At 33.9% G+C, this 23749-nt stretch overlaps 1 protein-coding gene across 1 annotated transcript in view; it reads left to right on the plus strand.

The window, feature by feature from the left end:
- Nucleotides 1–204: 204 nt before the first annotated feature.
- The window catches only part of GABRG1 (gamma-aminobutyric acid type A receptor subunit gamma1), a 68353-nt gene continuing 44808 nt past the window's right edge, over nucleotides 205–23749 (plus strand). The window contains exons 1-3 of the mRNA XM_077757827.1: nucleotides 205–372; nucleotides 13144–13292; nucleotides 23490–23557. Coding sequence (XP_077613953.1) covers nucleotides 269–372; nucleotides 13144–13292; nucleotides 23490–23557 — 321 coding nt within the window. The 5' untranslated portion in view covers nucleotides 205–268. The remainder of the gene's footprint in view (nucleotides 373–13143; nucleotides 13293–23489; nucleotides 23558–23749) is intronic.

Here is a 23749-nt window from a genome sequence, read left to right on the forward strand (position 1 = left end):
GAGCCCTTTTCCCTACTGGGCTCTGATTTCTAGTAGAAGAAGCCCCGCCTCTGTGGGCCGGAGATTGGCCCAACTCTTTTTCAGATAATTTATGCCAGCATCCTCTCGGTCTGATTGGCTCCCCTGCTCAATTCCGCTGGGAGTCGCATCCTACCTGGCTGGGAGGTGTACTGCCTTCCCACACTCTCCCTTCTCGTACGCACCCGGCTGCTGCTGAGGTGGGGGGAAAAGTCCTGGCTGGGAGAGCGGAGCCCAAAAAGCAATCCTGATGGGTTCTTGGAAAGCTTTTCTCTTCTCCCCTTTTCTTCTGTGGAGCCAAAGTAGAGTGGTGAGGCTGACGTTCTTGTTACTGACCCTGCATCTGGGAAACTGGTGAGTACATTCAAGGGCTTGGAACTATTCTTTGGTGTCAATCCCCTCCCCCCTCATTTCTCTTTCTTTAAAATTTTTTTTCTAAGTTAATCCATTTGCATTTCCCTGGGCCCAAGTGCGTTATTTCACCGTCATTTTATTTTCCGATTAGACCTACTTATTTTCAGATAGAATGAAATGAGCCTATGTGGGAAAGCGTAGAGGGGAGTTGAGTTTGTTTTGTTTTGTTTTGTTTGACTTGAGACAGTGGAAACTAGTAACGGTTCAGTTACTGGGAAGGGGGAGGGGGGAGTAGAAATGATTTTGCTACTAAATTTAGTGAATGAATGTCACTGATGAACTTTCTGGATAATTCTACATTTTAAAGAGAAAGTTATTTTAGAAACTTGTTACACAACATGGTATGTATGATGCTTTTCTGTAAACTAACGTTGCTTTTTCCCTTATTTATTTTTTCTGTTCTGGAAAAACCGAAGTTTTATATCAAGGGAGATTATAAATATGGCTTAAAAATCTTTTGGGTTTGAGGGTGTGCTATATTTAAGCTGGAGATAACCCTATATATTTTATTGAGGTATCTGAATAATTTTTATTTTAATTGGTTGTCTCCACGTAAGAAAAAAAATGTATGTATATGAATATGTGGTGTGTGTGTGTGTGTGTGTGTGTTAGTGTGTGTGACAGAGACCAAGAGGCAAAGAGAGAGACTAGTATCCCCCAAGCCTCCAATTTAGCAGGAACAAGACTTGAGCTTCTTGGGTTGTAATATGTTCCAATAAAACTTTGAAATAATTCTGGTAGAAAAAGAAAATGGTCAGGTGTTGCACTTGAATATAGGAGTAGTGGCTGAATGGAATTCAAATATATTAAGACATAGACGCTATTAAGGTCTTAGATATACTATATATATCATGTAATTGTATTTTATATAAATGCATATTTAAAATTATAGTATTGTATTATGTGATCCTGTTTAGAACTCAAGAATAAAATGTGATCACTAAGCAGATGAAAACATGCCTTTATAACTACTTGTATCATTACTGAAATAAATTATTATGATGATTAATTTTAGTATATAGCTACAGTGAATATTGTTGTCATTACCAACAGATAGAACAATTATATTTCCTCTCCAAAAACAGAGAATGGGTTAAGTAAGCTATGCTAAGAAATACTAGGCTTTTCAGAAAATGTTTGACATGCAATGTTTTCTTAAGTATTACAATTTTAGTTTATTTACCTTTTCCTCTTAGAAACTTAAATGTTCTGCATGGGCACAAACATACAACTGACTCATTATTTGTTGTGTATGAGTTGTACCAAATAATGGCTATCTCTTTGAATATATTATAAAATTATAGAAGATATTTTGATAGATCATGTATCAGTGTGTTCATTAATCTTCACAATATTGCAAATGAATCTGTGTTCTCATAAGTAAAAACAGATTTACCCAGTGGCTTTCTGAATAACAACTTGTGTGCTCCTCTACCCTTATAAATACAAGTTTCCTTTGCAACCTAATAGGCCGACTCGTAAAAGGCATACTGTCTATCTACAAACATGGTTTATTCTAAGCAATATCTTGTTTTTGAGGATATTTACCTTATGATCCTCATGACTGGCTCCAGAACTCTCTTCAAGTTGCTCAGAATTAAAGAGTTGTGCAGTATAATCGACAGGGATGGTTCTAGAAGTCTGGAGACATGATCATCTGTGTCAAGAGTCTTTAATCTCCTTGAACAGGTTCTTCATCTGGGATATGAAGGGTGGTTGGAGATCATTAATGATTTCTACACGTTTTCTTAGTCACTAAGATTTGAACTGAAACAAAATAACTCAAGGGTTGCTCTACTGGCTTTCCCTTGCAGTTTTCAGGAGTGAAATTCTAATTGGAATTCCATGTGCTTTGTTTTACTATAGGTATGAATGAGTGAGAGAGGAGTGTTATGCAGTCAAAATAGATAAATAATTCATTTATCACAAGACCTCAGATAATTTGGATTATTCTGGCCCATAAATGCAAGAATGTTAAAAAAAATAAAGCTATATAGTGCTTTTATAATTAGCTGTCAGGGCCTCCATAATGAGAGTTTATGTCTTCACTTTAAAGTAGCTACAGTTGTGGTGAAGTTTTCATCTTTTTGATTTTTAGTTGGAGAGAATTGGTGTCAGCATGTATAAGCCATTTACATTAAAATTTCCTTCTCCCTTTTGCCTTCTTTTGAGGTGCCTTTCTAAAACTAATCACAGTTCTGTTTTTCAGAATTTTGATATCACATGCTGCTTTCTAAAATTAAAATCAGAGTCATCTATATGGGGATTTACCAAATTGGGGGGTCGTTATTTCTTACATCTAATCAGAGACAATAGCTTGTTTCCTCATCAGTTTCCATCAAGTGCACAGAGAAGAGACACTATATTGATTTTTATACTCCTGAACTATGAAAGCCTGTTCTCTTGTAACTAAAATCTCATGGTTTTTGTGTTTTATTCTCTGTGAGGCTCTGTGGCATCTTGATAAGTTGGTTAAAATCTCTTAAGCCTGATTCGACTTACTTGTGATGTTGAGAAAATCTAATTATAATCAGATTTTTAAGAAGAGAGTTGAAAAAATAGTCGGAGGTTTTAGTTGTTTTAAAAAGTAATTTATGATAAGCTTTGACTAAGAAGTTATATTTTCAGAGAGGCCAGGGAAAATAACTTGCTTTGGTTTTTTTCAGAGAATTTCATGAGTCAATAACCATACAATTTAGCATTCATATGCCAAAATGAAAATATTCAAATACATTTGCTTTCTAAAATATCTTATTTTCAAGTAATTTCAGTAATATATTTTGTGGAGGTGATAGTGAATAATTTTTCTTTAGGCATAGAGATTTTTGACTTAATTTTCTAATACAATACAATGCAAACTTGAAGACAAAATTACTGAGTAATGATATTCCATAACAACAAAATAAATTCAAAGAAAGACTGAGAGACAAAATGCTTTTGAAGCTAAAATGCAAATACCATTATTGATAAATCTCCTGTGTTTAGACTCTTTTAGGTATACCCTTCTTCCATTTTATTTCATAATATTGTATGAGATATATTTTGCCTAAGCAGCAAACGGAAATGTTTGACTTTTCATTCAATCATTAAATAAGCTAATCTAATATTTTATAATTATATAAAGGTGATTAAAATTTGTCTAAGAAAATATTAATGAAGGCAAAGGTCCCAAAGGAAAGGAGATAAGTTAGGGTGGAAAACTGGGGGGAAAAGGCTCTTGAGATATTATCAAAATATAATACATGACTGCCACGAGGGAAAGAGGAAAAGAGAGGTGGGCATAAATTAAGTATAGGGACCTCAGGAGAATAATTCACATGTATACATGGCACCAATTGAGAATCCTGGACTTGCCCATTAGAATGCAAATTCTAGTTTTAGCTCCACCATTTCCCAGTAGGGTGATTTGAGGAAAATCTCTGAGGCAGAGAGTCCTCATTTGTGAAAATAGAAATGACATCCTCCTTTCCAGCTTGTCTCAAGACCAAGAGAGAAAATTTGTGCAAAGTACATAGCACTTAAAACTTTAACTGAAAAGATATAACGACAGATAATCTGGGAATTACAGTGATTTTTATACTGGTCCAAGTTGTCTCAAGCGCAGTAAAGTCCTTGAACCTTTATGCATTATTAGATTTCGCTGGGATTCCAGAAAGATCATTTATTCTTTCATTCAAGGAGTATTTCTTGAACACCTGTTACATGCCATACAGGGTAGAACGTGCTTCATTTGCAGTGGGAAATAGACTAGATATGAGTACAACCTATATGCAGCTTTTACTCATGTCTAGGCCTAGATTTATGGTATTAATAAAAGCCAAACATCTTGTAGTCACAATAAAGAAATAGACATTCAGAACTCCAACATTAAACAGAAGAGTCTGGTGTTGGAATGGATCTCAATCAAGGAAAGAGAATTAGACAGCCATGAGATTTCTTATCAGCAATACCAGAAGACTATGGGGGAAAGGTCTCCAGAATTCTAAAGACAAATGTTCAGCCTGGAACATTATACTTAGCCAAATTACCAATCAAGTATGAAGGGAGAATAATGTTTGGATTCTATTATTCTCCCCATTTTGCAGAAGGGAAAACTGGGGCACAGCAATTTTTAGGCACTCACTCAACATCCTCTTGCTGACAAGTGCTGAATCCAGCACTCAAGCCCGTGTATTCTATACCCAGAGCCGGCATGCATTCTTAACCAACCACCACACTTCTCAGATTACAAACGCAATTTAAATCCAAGCAATTAACATGACTGTGGATGGAGGGGGGAAAAGGAAGAAGGGGATGAAAAAAGGAATGATGAAAGAAAGGGAGGACAGAGGATACAATTGATAGATTGATATAAAACTCTGTGTAGTTATCACATAATCTGGAATATTATGTGTAGTGCTCGATTAATTATTTTAAGAAGACCTGTAACAAAGTAGGACACTTGATCTAGAAAAACACCATAGGATAAAGAGTTAAAAAGCAAGAATTTGGAATCCAGATAAGGTTTTTTGAAGATTCAGATAGCAACTTATTTTTAGGGATGCTAAATAAAATGATGGTTGAATTTATTACACATAGGTGTAACAGACACACCATAATGAGTAGTGAAAGCTACGTGAAGTCAAATTTTCTTTCAACACAAAAGGCCTCTAACAAAATTATGGATGCCTTATCACTAGATTTCTTCAAGCAGAAGCTTGTTAGAGTTCTTATGCTCTGTGGGAGGCAGATGAAATTTATGTCTCTTTCTATTTTTAAATATCTCAGAATCTAATTCTATCTACACTAAAATAGTTGAACCAACTTGAAGCCTCATGTTTCAGGAAATAGTCTTAGCTATTAATTCATTCAGTAAACATCTATTGAGCATTAGCACTCATTCAGCAAATATTTACTCAGTGCCTACTGTGTGTTAAGCAGAGTTCTGACAGCTGGGGATGCAGTGGTAAGACAGAATCCTTCCCCTAATCGCGTTTGTGTCCTGTGTATGGACATATATGGAACAGAATATATGCTAGATGTACAGGACAAAGAAGGCAGAGCCCCTGTCCCCAGTGAACCTGCCTCTGGTAGTTTATGTTGATGATGAAATGCTACAATTGGTATTCAGTTTAGAGGGACCATAGTGGGGACATCATGGAAGCTGGCATTAACTGCAACTCTGGGAAAAGACAATGATCTCAACTGTCACGGGCATAAATTTGGGTCAGTATTAGTGAAGAAGAAAGACATAATGAGAGAGGGAGAGAGAGAGAGAGATAGAGGGAGAGAGAGAGAGAGAGAGGGAGAGAGAACATTTCCTTAGTAACAGCTCTTTTTGAAAAACCTCCAAATTATCATAACTGGAATGACTAGAAGGATATTTTTCTTGTTTCTGCTCTACCGATCTGTATTCTCTGCCTTCTTAAGTGAATGGTCTGAGAGCATCCTTATGCCAGTGAATATATTTTAACCTCTCATTTTGTGATCCTAAGACTTAAGAAAAAAAGGTGTCTTTTTCTGGATTCAGAGGAATACATTGCCATTTCTTTCTTCCGTTTAAGTTTTAGATCTTTTAATATGTTTTATAATTTAATAAGCCTCAATATTATGCCTCCACTTTGTAAAATTTTTAGCAGACTTCTAGAATTTATCTGATTCCTAAGAGCATCAAAGTCTTAGGGGATGTGAGTGTCATGAAGAATTTTATTGTTTCTAATTTATGTTCTGTCAGGGTCTATGTATGTAAATTTGAACAATAGAGAATGTGGTATTTATTTTAATATACCTTTAACCTAATGGTCTCTTTTTAATAGACTATAGTGAAAATTATAGTTTATTTTCCTTCCTCTAAGAATATGCTTTCTTTTTTATTGTCAGGGCAAATTTCGTCTAATAATTCTCTTTTTCAATAATCTCTTATAAACTCATACTGATTCTTCTATTTACTTATGATTTTAACCTCATACATATGAACTATGGGATTCTGATTAAAATTTCATTAAATTTCAAGATTATTTGGGGATTATATATTAACAATATTGTTTTATAGCCAGAAATATTTACTTTGCCTTTTTTTAATTTTTTTTTTTTTTTTGCATTTATTCAGTTTTGAGAGACAGAGAATGAGTGGGGAAGGGGCAGAGAGAGAGGGAGACACAGAATCTGAAACAGGCTCTGAGCCATCAGCACAGAGCCTGATGTGGGGCTTGAACCCACAAACTGTGAGATCACGACCTGAGCCGAAGTCGGATGCTTAACTGACTGAGCCACCCAGGCGCCCCTACTTTGCCTTTTTTTTCTGTTCCTATAGGCTTCAGTTTTTTAACACATAAGGCTTATAGCTTTCCTGTTACATTTCCTCTTAATAATTTTATAAGTCATACTGTCACTATGAACAAATTTTTTGTTTTTATTTGTGAGGGATTAGTACTAGTATCAGTACTGGCTTTGGTACCAGAAAGCTACTTTGTTCTTTAAATTAATTTTATATTAGGTTAGTTACATTAACAAATTATCCTATTAAGGCCAATAGTTTTTGTTTTTATTTGTTTATTTTCCTGATCCACTGTAATTTTACTTGCAAATAGTGAGATGAGCTCGAATATTCTTTCCATATATTCAGTGAATTTTTTTTTTTTATGGAACACCTACTATGTGTCAGGCTTTGGGCTAGATGCCAATTATATCACATTGGAAACCTTAATCCCTGCCTTCAAGGAGCTTGGACAAGGTCGTAAACAAATAAGGTAGTTAAGGGGGCGCCTGGGTGGCTCAGTCAGTTGAGTGTCCAACTTTGACGCAGGTCATAGTCTTGTGGTTCATGAATTCGAGCCTCACACACGGGGCTCTGCGCTGACAGCTCTGAGCCTGGGGGCTGCTTCAGTCTGTGTCTCCCTCCCTGCCCCTTCCCCATTTGCACTCTTGTCTGTCTCTCTCTCAAAAATAAATAGTTTTAAATAAATAAATAAATAAATAAATAAATAAATAAATAAATAAGGTAGTTAATTAAGATGCAATGTGGTCAGTTTTATGGGAGAATTAGACACTGGGCATATTTTTTTTTTTAATTTTTTATTTATTTCTAGGAGAGAGAGAGAGAGAGAGGGAGAGAGACAGCGACAGCGTGAGNGCATATTGGAAACGTTGAGTGAACACACTCAATGTTCCAGGCTAAACTCCCTTCTCCTACCTCAAATTTCCTAAGTATTCTCTCTATGTGTGTTAAGTGATGAGTCTTATATTCCATTGTGCTAAAAAAGAAACTCATAGAATTGAGTGGACTATCATTTCACCTCTCTAAAACTTGAAAGTGCAGATCTGTAACCCTGTTATCTACCACGCTTTTACTTCTTTTGCTTCCCTACTAACTTTTACAAACAATAAAAATGATTCAGAGCTACGATTGTAGAAGGGAGCTTTGTACAAAAGAATTTAGCAGCTAGAATATAAAAGAAAAAGGAAAGCAAGAACATTCGTTTTTTTATTTTACTTTTATTTTCTTTGAATTTCAGTTCTAAAATCAATATCTCGTCTCTAAAAGCTAGCTCCTGTAGGCTTTGACATTAGGATGTCTCCTACCCAGAAACATTAGAATAGGTATGTTTCTTTCTTGGAACTTACCACTTGTCTTATGCTTATAAAAGCATATTTGAAATTTACGAACTAATGCTAATCTCTCGTGAACAACAGATCACAGATGAGGCCTGGCTTTGGAGTTTGGTCTTGACCATCTAAACAGATTAATGGAAGAGTTTTCCCCAGGTGTCAGAACCAGGACATTTGCAGTCACCTTTATATGCACTATATACAGGGTGACTATATAATTTATCATCCAAATTAGGTCATTTTGTGAATAAAAGAGGGTGCTATTATTATTCTAAGACAACAGGTATAAACCAGGGCCATGCTAGGCAAAACTCTGATGAATGTTTAGCCTCTGTGTGAAAGACCATTTATATTACTTGATTGACTTGCTATAGACCTATATTATTTTTTTCTAGGTATAGTATATATACCTTTATAATTCTGTTTGTAATTCTCCTTATATTTATTTGGTAGAGCATACCTTGCTTTACTTAGTCTATCATTATTACTGGCTCCAACCTTTTGGTTGTTTTATTAAGAATGGTAATAACTCATTAGAGTACGTTTTCACAAACAGTAATTATATAAACTGATTGATTTGTATAATGTATTAAAAACAGTCTAATAAAACAAAAACAAAAAAATCCAACACTGATGTATGTGACTCAAATTTTTCTTTAGTAAATAGTTGGCGGTGTCAGTTAAATAATATGTGAGAAGCAGAAGCTTTGGAGAAGCAGATACCATGACGAGGTTAGAGATGTAAGAGATTTTTTAAGAGAAATATCTGTGTAAGGTAAATGGGAGGAAGTGGAGATAAGGAGAGAGAGGCTTCAGATAATAATGGAAGTCTGACACTTGTGAAAGTTGAGGAGAAAGAAAAGTTTGTGTCAAAAGAGTCTCAGACTTCTAATCAAGTTTTGGGCAGCCCAGTGAGAGTGGCCTAACATAAGCTGCCCTTTAGGGGAGCCCCTGGTCCTGTAGGAATGGAGCTGTACTACGATTGCACTATGTTCAGTTCTTGCTAAGAGCAGCCCAAGGGAAGTTTGGGTCTGGTGTAGATGCAGGTCTGGTCTAGAGGGCCCGCAGGTGGGCCATCAGTCAACCATGTTCTGGTGGAGGGAGAACTGAGTAGCAAATTTTCTGGGCTGCCCCTGGTGTTTTCTTGACCGAGTATAAAGCTCTGCTTCTCTCTCTAAAAGGCTCTATTGAATTATTTAATTTTATGATTAGGAATTTATTTCAGAATACTATTTGATGTATAGGAAAAGGCAGTTCATTTTTAGGTAGGCATTAATGACAAATGAACTCCTTTTCATGTATTTATATTATAAAATTGCTCAGAAAGATCATAGCATACTATGAATATACAAACAAAATTCAATTTCTATAGCTCAACTTAGCATAGAATACTTAGTATACTCATTATGCTAAATCTTCAGCCATTTTATCCATAGGCTTTGATAAGAGCAGATTGTTATATATTATACATAACATTAAATTATGAAAATAATGTCCTATTTTTTACAAACTGTTCACAAAACCAATCAAATGGGTACATTCATTACATCACAGGGCTATATAATTATTTACTTAAATGCACTCTTATTATTTAAAATTTGTGCTATTACAAATAATACTGTAATAATATCTTTATATATTATGGTTTTTTGTATTGTTTGTTCAAATTGTTTTCTCCTTTATTAGAAAATAAGATAATCTAGGTCAGGAATACAACTTTGTCTTATTTTCAGGACTTAGCACATTTGTAGTACATGATATTTACTCTATACATGAATTAAAAGCATTGGATTGGAAGTTGAACACACATGTTAGAAAGTCTTTTTTGTCAGAGCATATGTGTGTGATTCTTTGAAATTATTATTCCAACCTTTTGGAATTCAGTGATGGAGATTAAGCATCCTATCCATGCACAATGCAAATATACTAATTACTTACCATAAGAGTTGCTGTGTTCTTATGAATTAGAAAACTCACAGTCCAAGGGGCGCCTGGGTGGCTCAGTGGGTTAAGCGTCTTACTTTGGCTCAGGTCATGATCTCACAGTTCGTGGGTTTGAGGTTCACGGGTTCCAGCCCCGTGTCGGGCTCTGTGCTGACAGCTCAGAGCCTGGAGCCTGCTTCAGATTCTGTGATTCCCTCTCTCTCTGAACCTCCCCTGCTCACACTCTCTCTCACTCTCTCTCTCTCTGCCTCTTTCTCTCTCAGAAATAAATAAAACTGTCACTCTCTCTCAGAAATAAAAAAAAAGAAAAGAAAACAAAGAAAACTTACAGTCCAACCACCCTGAAATTTTTAATAAAGATAAAATGTGATGATATTATGGAAACTTCCAAAAAAAACAAAAAAATGAGAGGGACAAAACAAATCTTCACATTAAGTCAATCTTCCTGGTTCTATTATTTTAAAAGGTATGTCCTGGAAATTCTATAAATATATTTTTTCTCATCTGTAAAATAGAAACATTAATATTTATTTCATGGGATTACTCTGGATTAAATGTCATAAAATGTAGAAAGAACCTAGCACACAATTCCTAAAACATGGTAAGAACTTAATGCTGCACTATAGATACTCAGTAGTTGATAGTAACAATAAAAATGTCAATCTTTAAAATAATAGTTATTAAAATTTTATGCTCAGTGGTATAAATGTATTTCCATTAACTATAAAATTATACTTAGTCAAATTATTTAAAAGAAGTGCTTGAGCATGAGTGAAGAAATGCTCAGTGTTACCTAAGAAAATCATACTTCTTTCCCCATGTGAATGGTCACTCAACATATGTACACATTGCAAATAATCCCCATCCTGTGAAAGATATTGAGACATCAGATCAACTCTGTGAACTATTTTTAAAATTATGACAAGTGCTTTTTAATCACCAAATATTACCAATAAGACCTTAATGTAATTAATGAATATCCTGAAGGTAATTTAGAAAGCTTGGAGGGAAGATATAGAAAATTAATTATAATGAAATTTCCTTTCTATTATTGCCAAAAATCAGCACAGTTAGCTTTGTGGTAGCACTGAGATTCTCATATTACCTTCAAGCTAGCTGGGAAAAGAGGGCTATAAATCACTATGAGTTTGTACTTTGGGATTATCAGGATGTTGCTACTGTTAAAAAACAGAAGAGCCTTTTATTTTTTTTAATGGAAACTTCCATTTGACTACAATCATATTTCAGAGAAAGATCGACTGCTTATATGTGCAGTGGCCTGCCTCAAACCACCAGCTGTTTCATTCCATAAACTGGGAGTTAAAGCTAAATGGATGCTCTAAAATTTGGGTTGTTGCCAATATCTTAGCAATTCTAATTGGATAAGATAATGCTCCTGGAGGACACACTGGCAGGGACTCTTAATACTTCAGTATTTTCAGTGATTTAGTATATGAATGAATGCATGTGCGTGTATATGTATATATTTCATCCAGAGAAAATAAATTATTTTAAAGATATCATATACCTATATTTCAGTAGTATATACTTTTTGAAGTTAAATACAACAAAACAATTAATATAAATAGCATTTCATTGAAAACCTGTTCACTAAATGTACCATAGGTGTTTACGTGGAAATTTAAGTTGTATACAGTGGTAGTAAACTACCCCCAAATCTCAGTGGCTTACGACATCAGTTTCTCACTGATACTACATGTCTGTTGTAGGTCATCTGTAGCCCTATATAATTATCTGTCCATAATAATTATCACTATAACTACAATGGAGAAGAAATGAGTAGAGGACACTTTAAAGGTGAAGTTTTCATTTACAATGTTAAAATTTGTATTTGTTAAGGATAAAAAGGGTGGATGTTAACTAAGCTTATTGTGGTAATCATTTTCTATATCAAATTATTATGTTATACATCTTAAATTCATACTATAATATACATCAGCTATATCTCAATAAAACAGAAAAAAAAGTTAAAAGATAAAGAGGGTGTAGTCTGCATTAGTGAAGATGTTTTAGGTCCAAAGCAAAAGAGATCCAAATGGATAGTGTGGAAAAATAACTAAAGATACTGAGATAAATTTGCCTGTTTCCTGCTAGCGGGAAGCCTATCTCTGAAACATTTGGAAATAACTAATATATTTTGGATTTACCTGATTTCACCAATGTAAATGTTTATTCTTCTAACCTTTTTCACTGGAGGGCTGAAATTTACTGGAGTAAAGTGATAAGTCTAGAATGATCATAGTCATTTGAAGATGGCAATTGTTATGAGTAATGATGAATAGTTTGTTACTTTTGATGAATTGTAGATGAATATCTATATTGCTGCATTTTCTACCACAGCACAGAATTAAGCTGAATCCTTATGCTTGTTAAACAGAGGGGAATAGCAGGAAGCTTTAACTGGAGAGTTGGTTAGGACTTGTTTCTCAGGTTTGCTAATAAAAGTGAGTTTGTACTTTGGCTACTTCCTTACCGTCTTCAGTTTTCTCATTTACAAAATGAAAGCAATGGTGTTATTTGGTTTCTAAAGTTTCACTTCTGTTCATAAAACTTGAAAGTCCTGTCCCCCTCCATAGATGTAGCAGGTGAGTTACCATTACTGATTTGATGACATGACAATCTCTGAAAAAGTTCTTAGAATATAGTGTCTGGGTTCTTCTGAATTGAAAGGAAGGGGCATAGATGTGTTCAATATTTTTTCCTTTGTTCTTCTTTTCTACACATTCATTTTAAAATATCTCACTACCGCAATTATTACCTTTTACCTTTTAATTTTTTTTTTTATTTTGGGATATGGTGGTTTAGAGTTACCATATAGAGTTGTACAGATGATATACTGCACAAATCTAAGACCATCGTTCACATTTTCGGTGCATAATCTCTATGACCTTAAATGACAACTCTGGAGGTGGCCGATATTTAACTTATTATTTCAAAATTATGGGTGCTACATTTCTTGTTCTGAATTCTTAATTTCTGAGTATTATTATGTCAGCATGGTTCATATGAAGAAAGTATCAGTCTCACTGAATGTAAAATATATTTTTAATGCTTTTTCCTCTCTTACTACTTCCTAACAAAATTATGACTTGTGATTACCTTAAACTGTTTTTAAATACACAATTTGTTGACATTTCTACAATTTTTTGAATTATTTAGTGTTGATAAAGTGGATGATGAAGACGATGAGGATTTAACAGTGAACAAAACTTGGGTCTTGGCACCAAAGATTCATGAAGGAGATATAACACAAATTCTCAACTCCTTGCTGCAAGGCTATGACAATAAACTTCGCCCAGATATAGGAGGTAAGTTTGAGTTATCTATTTGGGGTTTTTGTGACTATGAAAATCTTATTTACTGATGTTATTTTAATCGTATAACTCATATTCCTTGAGTGTCTGTTGTATGTCAGAGACTGCTAAATTTGATAATTATTAGTTAAATTGGAACTGTTGAGAAATTTGCAATCTGATGTGGAAGAAAGGCATTAAATATTTTTGATATAACTATTTTATAACTCCTGCAATAAAAGGGTACAACAGCAAAGTTTTGATAAAACTGCCTGAAAAGCCGAGAGATATTTCATAAAAGAGAGTATTTGAAAGGTAAATACGGATCTAGTTTTGTTCCAGGGCAGCACTGATTTAATTAATGTAGAATTCTAAGCCGGTAATAGTGCAGGTAATCCTACTTTGCTCCTCTCAGTCATTTATATTTTTGTATACGTTTTATAATAATTAACTTCTAAGTGCCCCCTGTGACTTTTTTAAAACAATCAAAAAATATAGATCAGCCAACATTTTTATTGGAATTGCATTAAATCTATTGTCAATATAGAGAACTTGAAATCTTTACCATATTGAATTTTTACTATACCAAATTTTTACTATACAAATACCAAATTTTACTATACCAAAGCGTCATCTCTCTCTCTCTTTATATGTGTGTGTGTGTATATATATATATGTATATATATATATATATACACACACACACATACATATTCCTGTGAAGAAATGGTAAATATATTTTACTGGATTTAATTCTGTATATTTGGATTTTGTGTTGCAAGTGTAAATAGATTTTAAAAAAATTATTTTCTAATTATTTACATTAGCAACATAAATAAAAATGGTTATATTGAATATTTTTTGTCTTCAGAAGCCTTGTGAAGTTTCTTTATCAATTTTAATCATTTATTGTTATATTCTTCTAGATTTTCTATAAAGATAGTTGACCACTACAAGTAATGACTGCATTGAAAATGATTTTTATCTTGCAAATAAAGAATATTTTAGTTTATTTCCAAAATTATGCTTTTTTCATGCCATGTTGACCTGGGTAGGACTAGAGTACATTTTGAATAGTCTTGGGTTGTTCCTGATATCGGGGAAAGCAATTCATATCTCACTATTAGGTATGATTGCTGTAGGCGTCTTTTTTAAAACACTTGTTAGTTCCTTTCTCTTCTTATTTACTAGAATTCTTTTTCCCCCAGTGTTTCGAATGGTTTCTGTGCACCCACTGAAACAATCATGTTCATTGTTTTTTTCCCTTTATTCTACTTACTGTTTTTTCTGTAAGTAGCTTTGTGTGATTTTTAAAACTTTGCAGTTATGTAATAAATACCAGTTGGTTGTGATATGGTAACTTTACAAAATATCACTAGATTCAGTTTGATAATATTTTGTTGTGGAATTTGATGTCCATGTTCATGAAGGATATTAGCCATTTATTTTACTTTTCTTAATGTCTCTTTCAGTTGTGGAACCAAGATCATGCTGGCATCTGCAAATGAGTTATGTTTTCCTTCCTTCTAAAAGAGTTTATCGAAAATGGATGATATTTTTTCTTTAAATATTTTGGAAAATTATTTGGGAAGTCATGCTGGTCTAGATTTTGATTTTGGGAAAATTTTTTAACAACTCAATTACTGTATTTAATTTTTGAATGTTTATTATTTTATTTTGAGAGAAAGAATGGGCAACCATAAGTGGGAGAGAGCAGAGAGAGAGGGAGAGAAAGAATTCAAAGCAGTCTCGAAACTATCAGTGTGGAGACCAACCAGAGCTTGATCCCACAACCCTGGGATCATGAGTTCATATCAAGAGTCAGACACTAAACCAGCTCAACGGACTGTGAGCCACCCAGAATTCCCAGTTGAATTACTTTCGTAGTCAAGTTTAGTAAGCGGAACCTCTTAAGGAAAATATATTTTCAAATTTACTAGTGTTAAGTTGTTTCATAATAACAACTTTTGTGATATTTTTGTATTTAATATCTGAGGTTTTGTTTTCCCTTTTTTGGGATTTCTTTTATAAACTTTTAAAGTTTTTATTTATTTTGAGGGTGGGGGGACCAGTTTGCAAGCAGGGGAAGGGCAGAGAAAGAGGGAAAGATAGAATCGCAAGCAGGCTCCATGCTGTCAGTGCAAAACCCAATGCAAGGCTCAGTCTCATGAACCATGAGATCATGACCTGAGCTGAAATCAAGAGTTGGACACTTAACATACTGAGCCACCAGGTGCCCCATATATCCATGTATTTTTATTCTATATTTTGAAATACCAAAATACACTATTATTATTAAAGTGTTTAAAAGCAATTAGTTTTTTTTTTAAACAGGTTCTTTTTTTAAAAATATATTTTTATTTATTTCTAGGAGAGAGAGAGAGAGAGAGACAGCGTNTGGCCATGGGGCTTGAACCTACAAACCATGAGATTGTGACCTGAGCCGAAGTCGGATGCTTAACCGACTGAGCCACCCAGGCACCCGTCCCATTTGTTATTCTTCACTTTCATCAGTACTGTGTTCCTATTTTTAGAAAAATATTCCGTACAGTGTTTCTTTTGGTGTAAGTTTCATGGCACAACCTTATTTCCATTTATATATGAAAATATTTTTTGTGTGGCCTCCATTTGAATATTTTCAATGAACATTTAAAACCAGGATAGTTGCTGCTTCCTTTCCAAACTTTATAAACCTCACTCCATTTCTTTCTACAGTCTATTTTCTGTTGAAAATCACTTTTCAACAGCAATGTTGCTGTTCTAGAAGTAAACTCTTTTATCCTCTGTTTGTAGGAGTTTTTTGTCTGTGGATTTATATAAGGTTTTATAAAAGGTCCCCAGATTTTTTGTTTTGTTTTTGGTATTTGGGAGAGTTCATATGGCTACTTGAATCTATTTGTTGGAATCTTTGATTGCTTTTGGAAAATTCTTGGCCAATATTTCTTCAAATATTTTTTTCTATCTCAATTTCTTTGTGACTTCATTGCAGATATGTTTGACATTTTCCTGTGTTCAGTAAGTCTCAAATGTTTTCACATAATTTTCCTTTTTATGTTTTTCATTCTTCTTTTAAAAAATTAATGTTTATTTTAATTTTCGAGAGAGAGAGAGAGGGAGAGAGTGCGAGTTGGGGAAGAGCAGAGGGAGAGAGGGAGAGAGAGAATCCCAAGCAGGCTCTGTGCTGTTAGCACAGAGTTCAGTGTGGGGGTAGACTCCATGATCTGTGAGATCATGACCTGAGCTGAAATCAAGAGCTTGGGCTCCTAGGTGGCTTAGTCAGTTAAGTGCCAACTTTGGCTCGGGTCATGATGTTACAGTTCGTGGGTTCGAGCCCGCATTGGGCTGTGCTGACAGCTCAGAGTTTGGAGCCTGCTTCAGATTCTGTATCTCCCTCTCTCTCTGACCCTCCCCTGCTCATGCTATGTGTATGTGTGTGTGTCTCTCTCTCAGAAATAAATAAAAACATTTAAAAATTTTTTAAAAAAGGGTCAGATGCGTAAGTGACTGAATCATCTAGGTGCCCTTCATTCTCTTTTTTATTATTGGCCTCTTTTCTGGATTAATAATTCTTACTTGTAGTATTTGCAACTGATTTTTAATTTTTTTAATGTTATTTATTTTTGAGAGAGAGACAGACAGAGTGCTAGCAGGGGAGAGGCAGAGAGAGTAGGAGACACAGAATCTGAAACAAGCTCCAGGCTTTGAGCTGTTAGCACGGAACCTGCCATAGGGTTCCACCCCACGAACCGTGAGATCATGAACCTAGCTGAAGTCAGACACCATATTTGCCATCTTTTCATCTATTTTCTTATACATATTAACTTTCATTATTTTAGTGTTTGATAATCACAGTATCTTGACCACTTGTGTGACTTGTGTGACTTCTTAAAAAATTCTTTTTCACTTTATCTCTTGGTTTAATGTGATTTGCCTGTTTCATTTATTGTATGTTGATTTTTTATTGAATCCCAGAAGAGTATATTAAAAATAATAGAGATTTAGATGAAGTTATTTCCTTCCAAAGAGGATTCTAATTTTGTTTTGGTTATCAAGTAAAGGAAATTGCCTTCATTTGGCCCAAACTGGTATATTTCCTTTTGTAAAACTTTCCTTTTACCCAGGCCATAAACTTTTGAAGTGTTTTCACTGATAGCCTGAGGTTTGTACTAGGACTCCTTCTCCTTGATGGCCCCTCTCCTTGATTGAAATAGCTGAAATATCTACATAGTATTTTAGGTGCTTATCAGCTGATTTGTATTAGGTTTCTTAGCATCACACTGTGCATCTGCACAATTTAGGAATTAGTAAATACCTTGAGGAGAAATTGCAGGTAGAATGTTTGATTAAATTCTTCTCTGTTGTTTCCTAATTGCAGAGAAGGCTTAGCTGTCTGGACAGACATTAACTCCAGCCAATGAGACAGATGCAAGTTCTAAGCCATTTCTGTGCAGTAAAACAGCAAATGCACCAATGGGGAAAAGTGGTCAGCATAATGTAGAGCTTATATCACTCCATTTCCATTCCTTCCAATAGCTTGTTGAATCAAATCCTGATTTTGTTAGCTTCTGCATGATTCTTTCAATAATTTTTAAAATTTTAAATAAAGTTTATAGTTATGTTCATTGAGATGGTTAATTTGATACCAGTTATTTATCATGAGAAGCAGAAACCTGTAGTTACATTTTACTTACCATACTTCACTATTATTAGTTGATAGTCTGTTTTCTTCCAATAAATAAGTTCCCTAAAAGTAGAAATCGCCATACCCTTAGTTGTTAAAGCAGTGCCTGAAGCATAAATTTAAGACTCACTTAATATTTGCTGAATGTATATTTGCTGAATAGAAGCTAGTGTATATAATCTTTTTTATTCCATGTGTAGGGCCATGTTGATAGCTCCACTTTATCTCTTTAGCATTTTAAGTATATTATTTCAGATCAAGATAAGGATTTTCAAATTCTATGTACATCTGTGACATCATCACTTTGTTTAATAGTGTAGATTAAACATGTCCAAGAACCTTGATAATACTACCAAGCATAGTAGCACTTGATCTGTGTACCTCAGAATATATATAATGAAAGGCTGACTTGTTTAGATGACCTTTGCAGGCATTCTTTTCTGTCCAGAATATCATTGGTATCTTTACTCTTCATCGGTGCTATGAAAATTTATACAGTCAGCTTATTGAGAACTTCTAAGCTTAACAAATTAACATTAAAAGATTGTGTAATTCTAGTGAATTTTCAACTCTATTTTTAATGTTTTTTTATTTCTTAACAAATTTTAGGGTAGAGTCTATGGTTTTCCAAGGGTTTTAGTGATTCAAATTGTTTGAACTAATCTAAAAATTAATATCTGAACAGAATCAATGCTTTCACTCTCCCAGGTCATGGGGTAGACAAGTGCCACTAGAGAGGGACTTGGTGGGGTGAGGTGGTGAGTAGGTCTGATCTGCTCTTTATTCCACCTGCTTAAGTGTTTGAGGTTCCTAGTGATGGGAACAACCAGGAGCTACCAAGAGGGATGGTCTTTGTGTTCATTTTATTGGGTGCAGTTGAAACCTTTGTCTTGTTCGTTTCTACTTCATTTCAGGCAAATCCCATCTGGCCTTTGATGTCCTTTGAGAGGCATTTGTATAAGTAACAACTTGTATGAGTAGGAGGGTAGGATTGTATTCTGTTGCTTGTTCATAGGCATTTTATACTGCTTACTTCTTTGACCTGGGAAAACTAGATGGTTCTACCTTGCACCAGCCTGAGCCCTTCCATCAACAGATATGAGATATGTGCTGCTGGTGCACAACTTTCTTGGGTCAAAAACCTGGAGAGATCCTTCTAGCCCAGTCAACTTCTTTTGATGTGAATTACGCCCACAAGAAATTAAAATATCCTAGACACATTAAAGAGTGGATGTGCAGATACCCCACTGCTTTTCTCTCTCTAGAACCCACGGCTCCTCTCTTTCTTTTACCCTGGTCAGGTATAGGAGCAGGAGCAGGTTGCTAAGTCTGGTGCCTACAGAGATGTTTAACTGCAGATATACATATTATACATATATTTGCTTAAATATATACAAATTAAGTTATATTAAAATAGATAATTAAATATATATTTAAATTATCCTATATGTGTATTGAATACTTAAATTGGTTATTGGCTATTGAGTACTGAAATATCATTAGTTTGGCTAAGAGAATACATTTTTACTTTATTTCAATTTGATTAATTTATATTTAAGTAGGCAAAGTAGCATTTTACCTGTATATGTAATAAATGACTTGACTGCTGAAGTGTTCCTGGTGGGCATTTTTTTCTATGCAAAATTGTGTTAGTATCTTTTCTGGATTACTGTGTAAGTATTGCTGTCTAAGGTATTAGACTACACTTAAGTGCTTATTTATCCATATGTACCTTTTTATCCACACGTATCTAAATACCTATGTGTCCATATGTAACCTGCAGAGGGAAATGGTGAGTGCTAGTTGACTTTTCTTTGTTAGCAAGTCCTGGAAATTATATCTGGACCTAAATGTGATATCTTTGTGTTGAAAACTCCTGCTGTGTACTCTGTGGCAAGAAAAACACTAGTTATGGTTATTTCAGAGTTAGTGTGTTATAATGGTATCATATGAATCAATGGGTTTATTTCTTTTTTTAATGGAAAAGACCATTAAACTTATGTTCTAGCATTAGAGTTTTTAATTGACCAGAAATAATTTGTAATTAACCTTAATTAATTTATTTATCTGAATTAATATAAAAAAGTAACCCAGAAGCTACACAGTCTATTAAAGATATCTTTGTTTGAATATGTCATCCAAGAAAGCATGATTAAAAATAATAATGAAGAAAATATTTTTAAATCCATTTTATTTTATATCTTCTGATTACAAACTGATTATCCATTTCTACAGTTGGCTTTGTCAACTGTAGAAATTCCGTTTTGTCTTAACTATGTGGAAGCTGAATGTGGAAATTTCATTGACCTCACTTCTTTCTTCTTTTTAAATTCTTTTTTCTTTTGCTTCTTCATACTATTCTCTGCACTTTCTTTAAGGTGCCCAAAATGTCCATTTTTTCCATATATTCACTCCCACTGAGAGTTTCTGCTGTATTCTAGTGAGATACTTAGTATCACAACGCAGAGAGAGGCTTTGCAAAAATAATCCACTGTCATTTATACCTGCTTTCCATCTATGAAAAATGTAATTTGCTATGGGAGTACATGTTTTCTTCAGTCATTGTTACGTTGTCACAAAAAGGAGAGCTCTCATCTCCATGTGTGTTGAAAAATTGAACATAGGCTATGGCCAGTTTCTAAAGATCGTTTAAAGAGACTAGAATGACAATGTCCTTTTAGTTTTCTTTTTTAAATGATTGAATGGAAATAATGATATTTTTTTTTAATATCACCCCTGTAATTGAACAAACTTTGGACTGAGAAAATCATTGTGCTAAGAAAACTATTTACTCTACCAAGAAGCCTATATTTTAAATGATTTCACCCACAAGTATTGTTCTTAGTATGAGGCAATCAAAGTGGTAATGAGTCATTAAGGAACAATGCAGATTTCTGTTGTTTTCCTCTTTACTGTATATTTTAAAGCATATAATCTCTCGTGGTAGTTTCAAAATTAATCTGAAGTATTTGAGTCCACTTTCAGGCTTATTCTTCCTCACGTTTTTGGCCTGAAGTTTAAAGAACTAGATGAAATACGGTCAACTCAAAGTTATAAAATAGAATATGTAATAACTTTAAAAATCCTCCTGGTTTGCTAACATATATTTATTAAGTTATTTATCAGATTTCTTCATCAATAACCATGTTCTAGATTGGACTCACTAAATGTGACTCCTCATTTGTCCCATTCCAGATAAGCTTGCTTTATGTTGCCCATGAAATATTTCTGTGTGGATCATGTCCTTATGCAAGAATTAATACTTTTCTAGTATACATATATTTGTCTTATAATTGGCTAAGGAAATATTGATATGAGGAAACCGAGATAGATCACTCAAATCTAAAATGTTCTATAGTGTAAACGTTAAAATTATGCCTTGTATATAGAAAAGTCTCCAAGAATCATTTATTTCTTGGCATAGACAATGTTCAGCCCTTACTATCATGCAGTAAAGTGATATTCAGTGTTTGTTGATTTATCAGATGAACTGAAAAATAAAACCTAATTAAACAAGACTTGCACATTGCACTTAATTGCTTTAACTGACAATAAATATACTTACATATGGAACTAATAAACCTATATTTTATTAATTGGCTTTCATAAAATCCATTCCGTAAATATATATAAAATTATCTTAATTTTATATGATATTTATTGGCTTCATTTCACAGCCAAAAATAAATGGCAAATAGTTAAAGCAAATCATCTTAGAAGTCATCAGCCTAAGTTATAAAGCCTTCTATAAATCATATGACCTACTTTTATTTAAGAAATTTAATTATTGGGTAGCAGATTGAAGTACTTTGTCATGTATTGTACATGTCTACAGACCTATAGTTTTGCATACTAAACCTACTTTCAGCAAAACTCATTTATCTTTCTAGCTAAGAAAAAATGTATGCCATGTAATAATATCTTTATTTGAGGAAAAACAAACTATTTAAATGTTATTATGTTTTTCCAACTGTAGTTTATTTTTTAATCACAAAAGGTAAAATTTAATATTGTTTTAAAATTCTATAGGCACTGTTTTTTCAAAATGCCTCAAGTATTCCATTATCTTGCTAGCGTGGGAGATCCTCTAGGTTGGAGTTTTCCAAGACCGGTGACTTGGGGCCGGATAGAGACTCCGACGACTGACTCAGCTATGTTTAGAGGCAGAGGTGTGTCCTGTCAGGTTGAACATAGTGTCTGAATTGTAAGAATGATAAATATTAGGCCAGAAATGAGAAATCAGATAAAATTTATCAAGGGGAATTGCATAAATATTACTAAACATGCTACTTTGGTATAGAGACTTTCAGTCTACAAAATGGGTTTTCTGTTTTGTTTGCATCATCTCTATTTAAATCTCTGTGAGGTATCTGATAGGTTTTCTTTTTGAAATATTTTTTTTCTTATCTACTTTGTGAATCCTTTACATTCACCCCTCAACAAGTATTTGCTAAATCAATAAATAAACCCTTTATATTTTATTTGATGGCATAGGGGGAATAAAAGAAACCATGTTAAAATATTGTTCATGGCAAACAAAAAAGCATAATCAAATATGGTGGTATTGCAGGTGTTTATTTAATCATGTCATTTGATAGCATTTAAAAGGCTGACCTGCACTACACATTTTGATATAATATAAAAACAGTGATACGCAGTATATACCACTTAAGGCTAACTGGAAAGACAGAAATGGTTATGTATGAAACACAACTGATGAAATCTATAGTGACATTTCTACCACATACTCTATGAAAGTTAGATAAAAATACACCTAACTCTGGAGCCAACTTAAACAACCTAAAGGAATGCTGTTAACAAGGGAGAAAGAAGTAACAAATATTTATGACGCTCCCCAGAAGACTCAGACCTGAAGGTAGATGCTTTAAAACTGACATTATCTCTTTAATCCTCATAACTGTACTTCAGGTCCCATTGTATGCTAGGACATCCTTATATTGGCTCACAATCGCTACTTGATATTGTCCCCAGTCTGCTTTCTGGGACTTCACATTGGTATCCTTAAATCCCAGCCTTTTTAGGAATAGTCACCCACGGATATCAGCAAGAACTACAAATCAGGGCTTCCTCCCCACCCACTATGGGAGCAAAGCTGTTAAACGTTTACTGGTACACCGCTGATATGCATTTAGTAAGGCTGCATTATATTTAGCTTCTAATATCCATTCAGATTCTAAAATCCTATGATATTACAGAGAGAAAATTATCTAGCAATTTTTATTGAATTAACTTCCTTAATTTTAATGGATGATTTAAATATTTATAACATTTTTAGGTTGTTCATTAAATTTTTTTAGTTAAAAGTGTTATATTTACATACATAATTGATTTGTAAACAAAAAAGGTGTTTGTGTTTTTGTAATGGGCTATATTTCTTCATTTTCTAATGAGGAATGTTTTATTATTTAAATGATGGATATATTATTGATGAAGATTTATTTAAAGCTAAGATTTATTTAACACAACCTCTGATCTTATCTTTGACCACGCTTTGTGTTGTTACTTTGCAGTGAGGCCTACAGTAATTGAAACTGATGTTTATGTAAACAGCATTGGACCAGTTGATCCCATAAATATGGTGAGTAATGAATATTAAATAATTGTTTGCCGTAGAGTTCTTGAGTATATATTTTCACAATAAAATGGATATGTGACTAATTCTGATAGGTAATTCTGAATGAGTTCAGGGTGAATTGTGAAATTACTGTGTGCCAGGTTCAGGGCACATAGAGCTAAAATATCCTGTATCAAAGCATGTGTAGTCTGTTAT

Source organism: Crocuta crocuta, unplaced genomic scaffold (genome assembly GCF_008692635.1).
Source record: "Crocuta crocuta isolate KB4526 unplaced genomic scaffold, BGI_CrCroc_1.0 scaffold282, whole genome shotgun sequence".
Taxonomy (NCBI): Eukaryota; Metazoa; Chordata; class Mammalia; order Carnivora; family Hyaenidae; genus Crocuta; species Crocuta crocuta.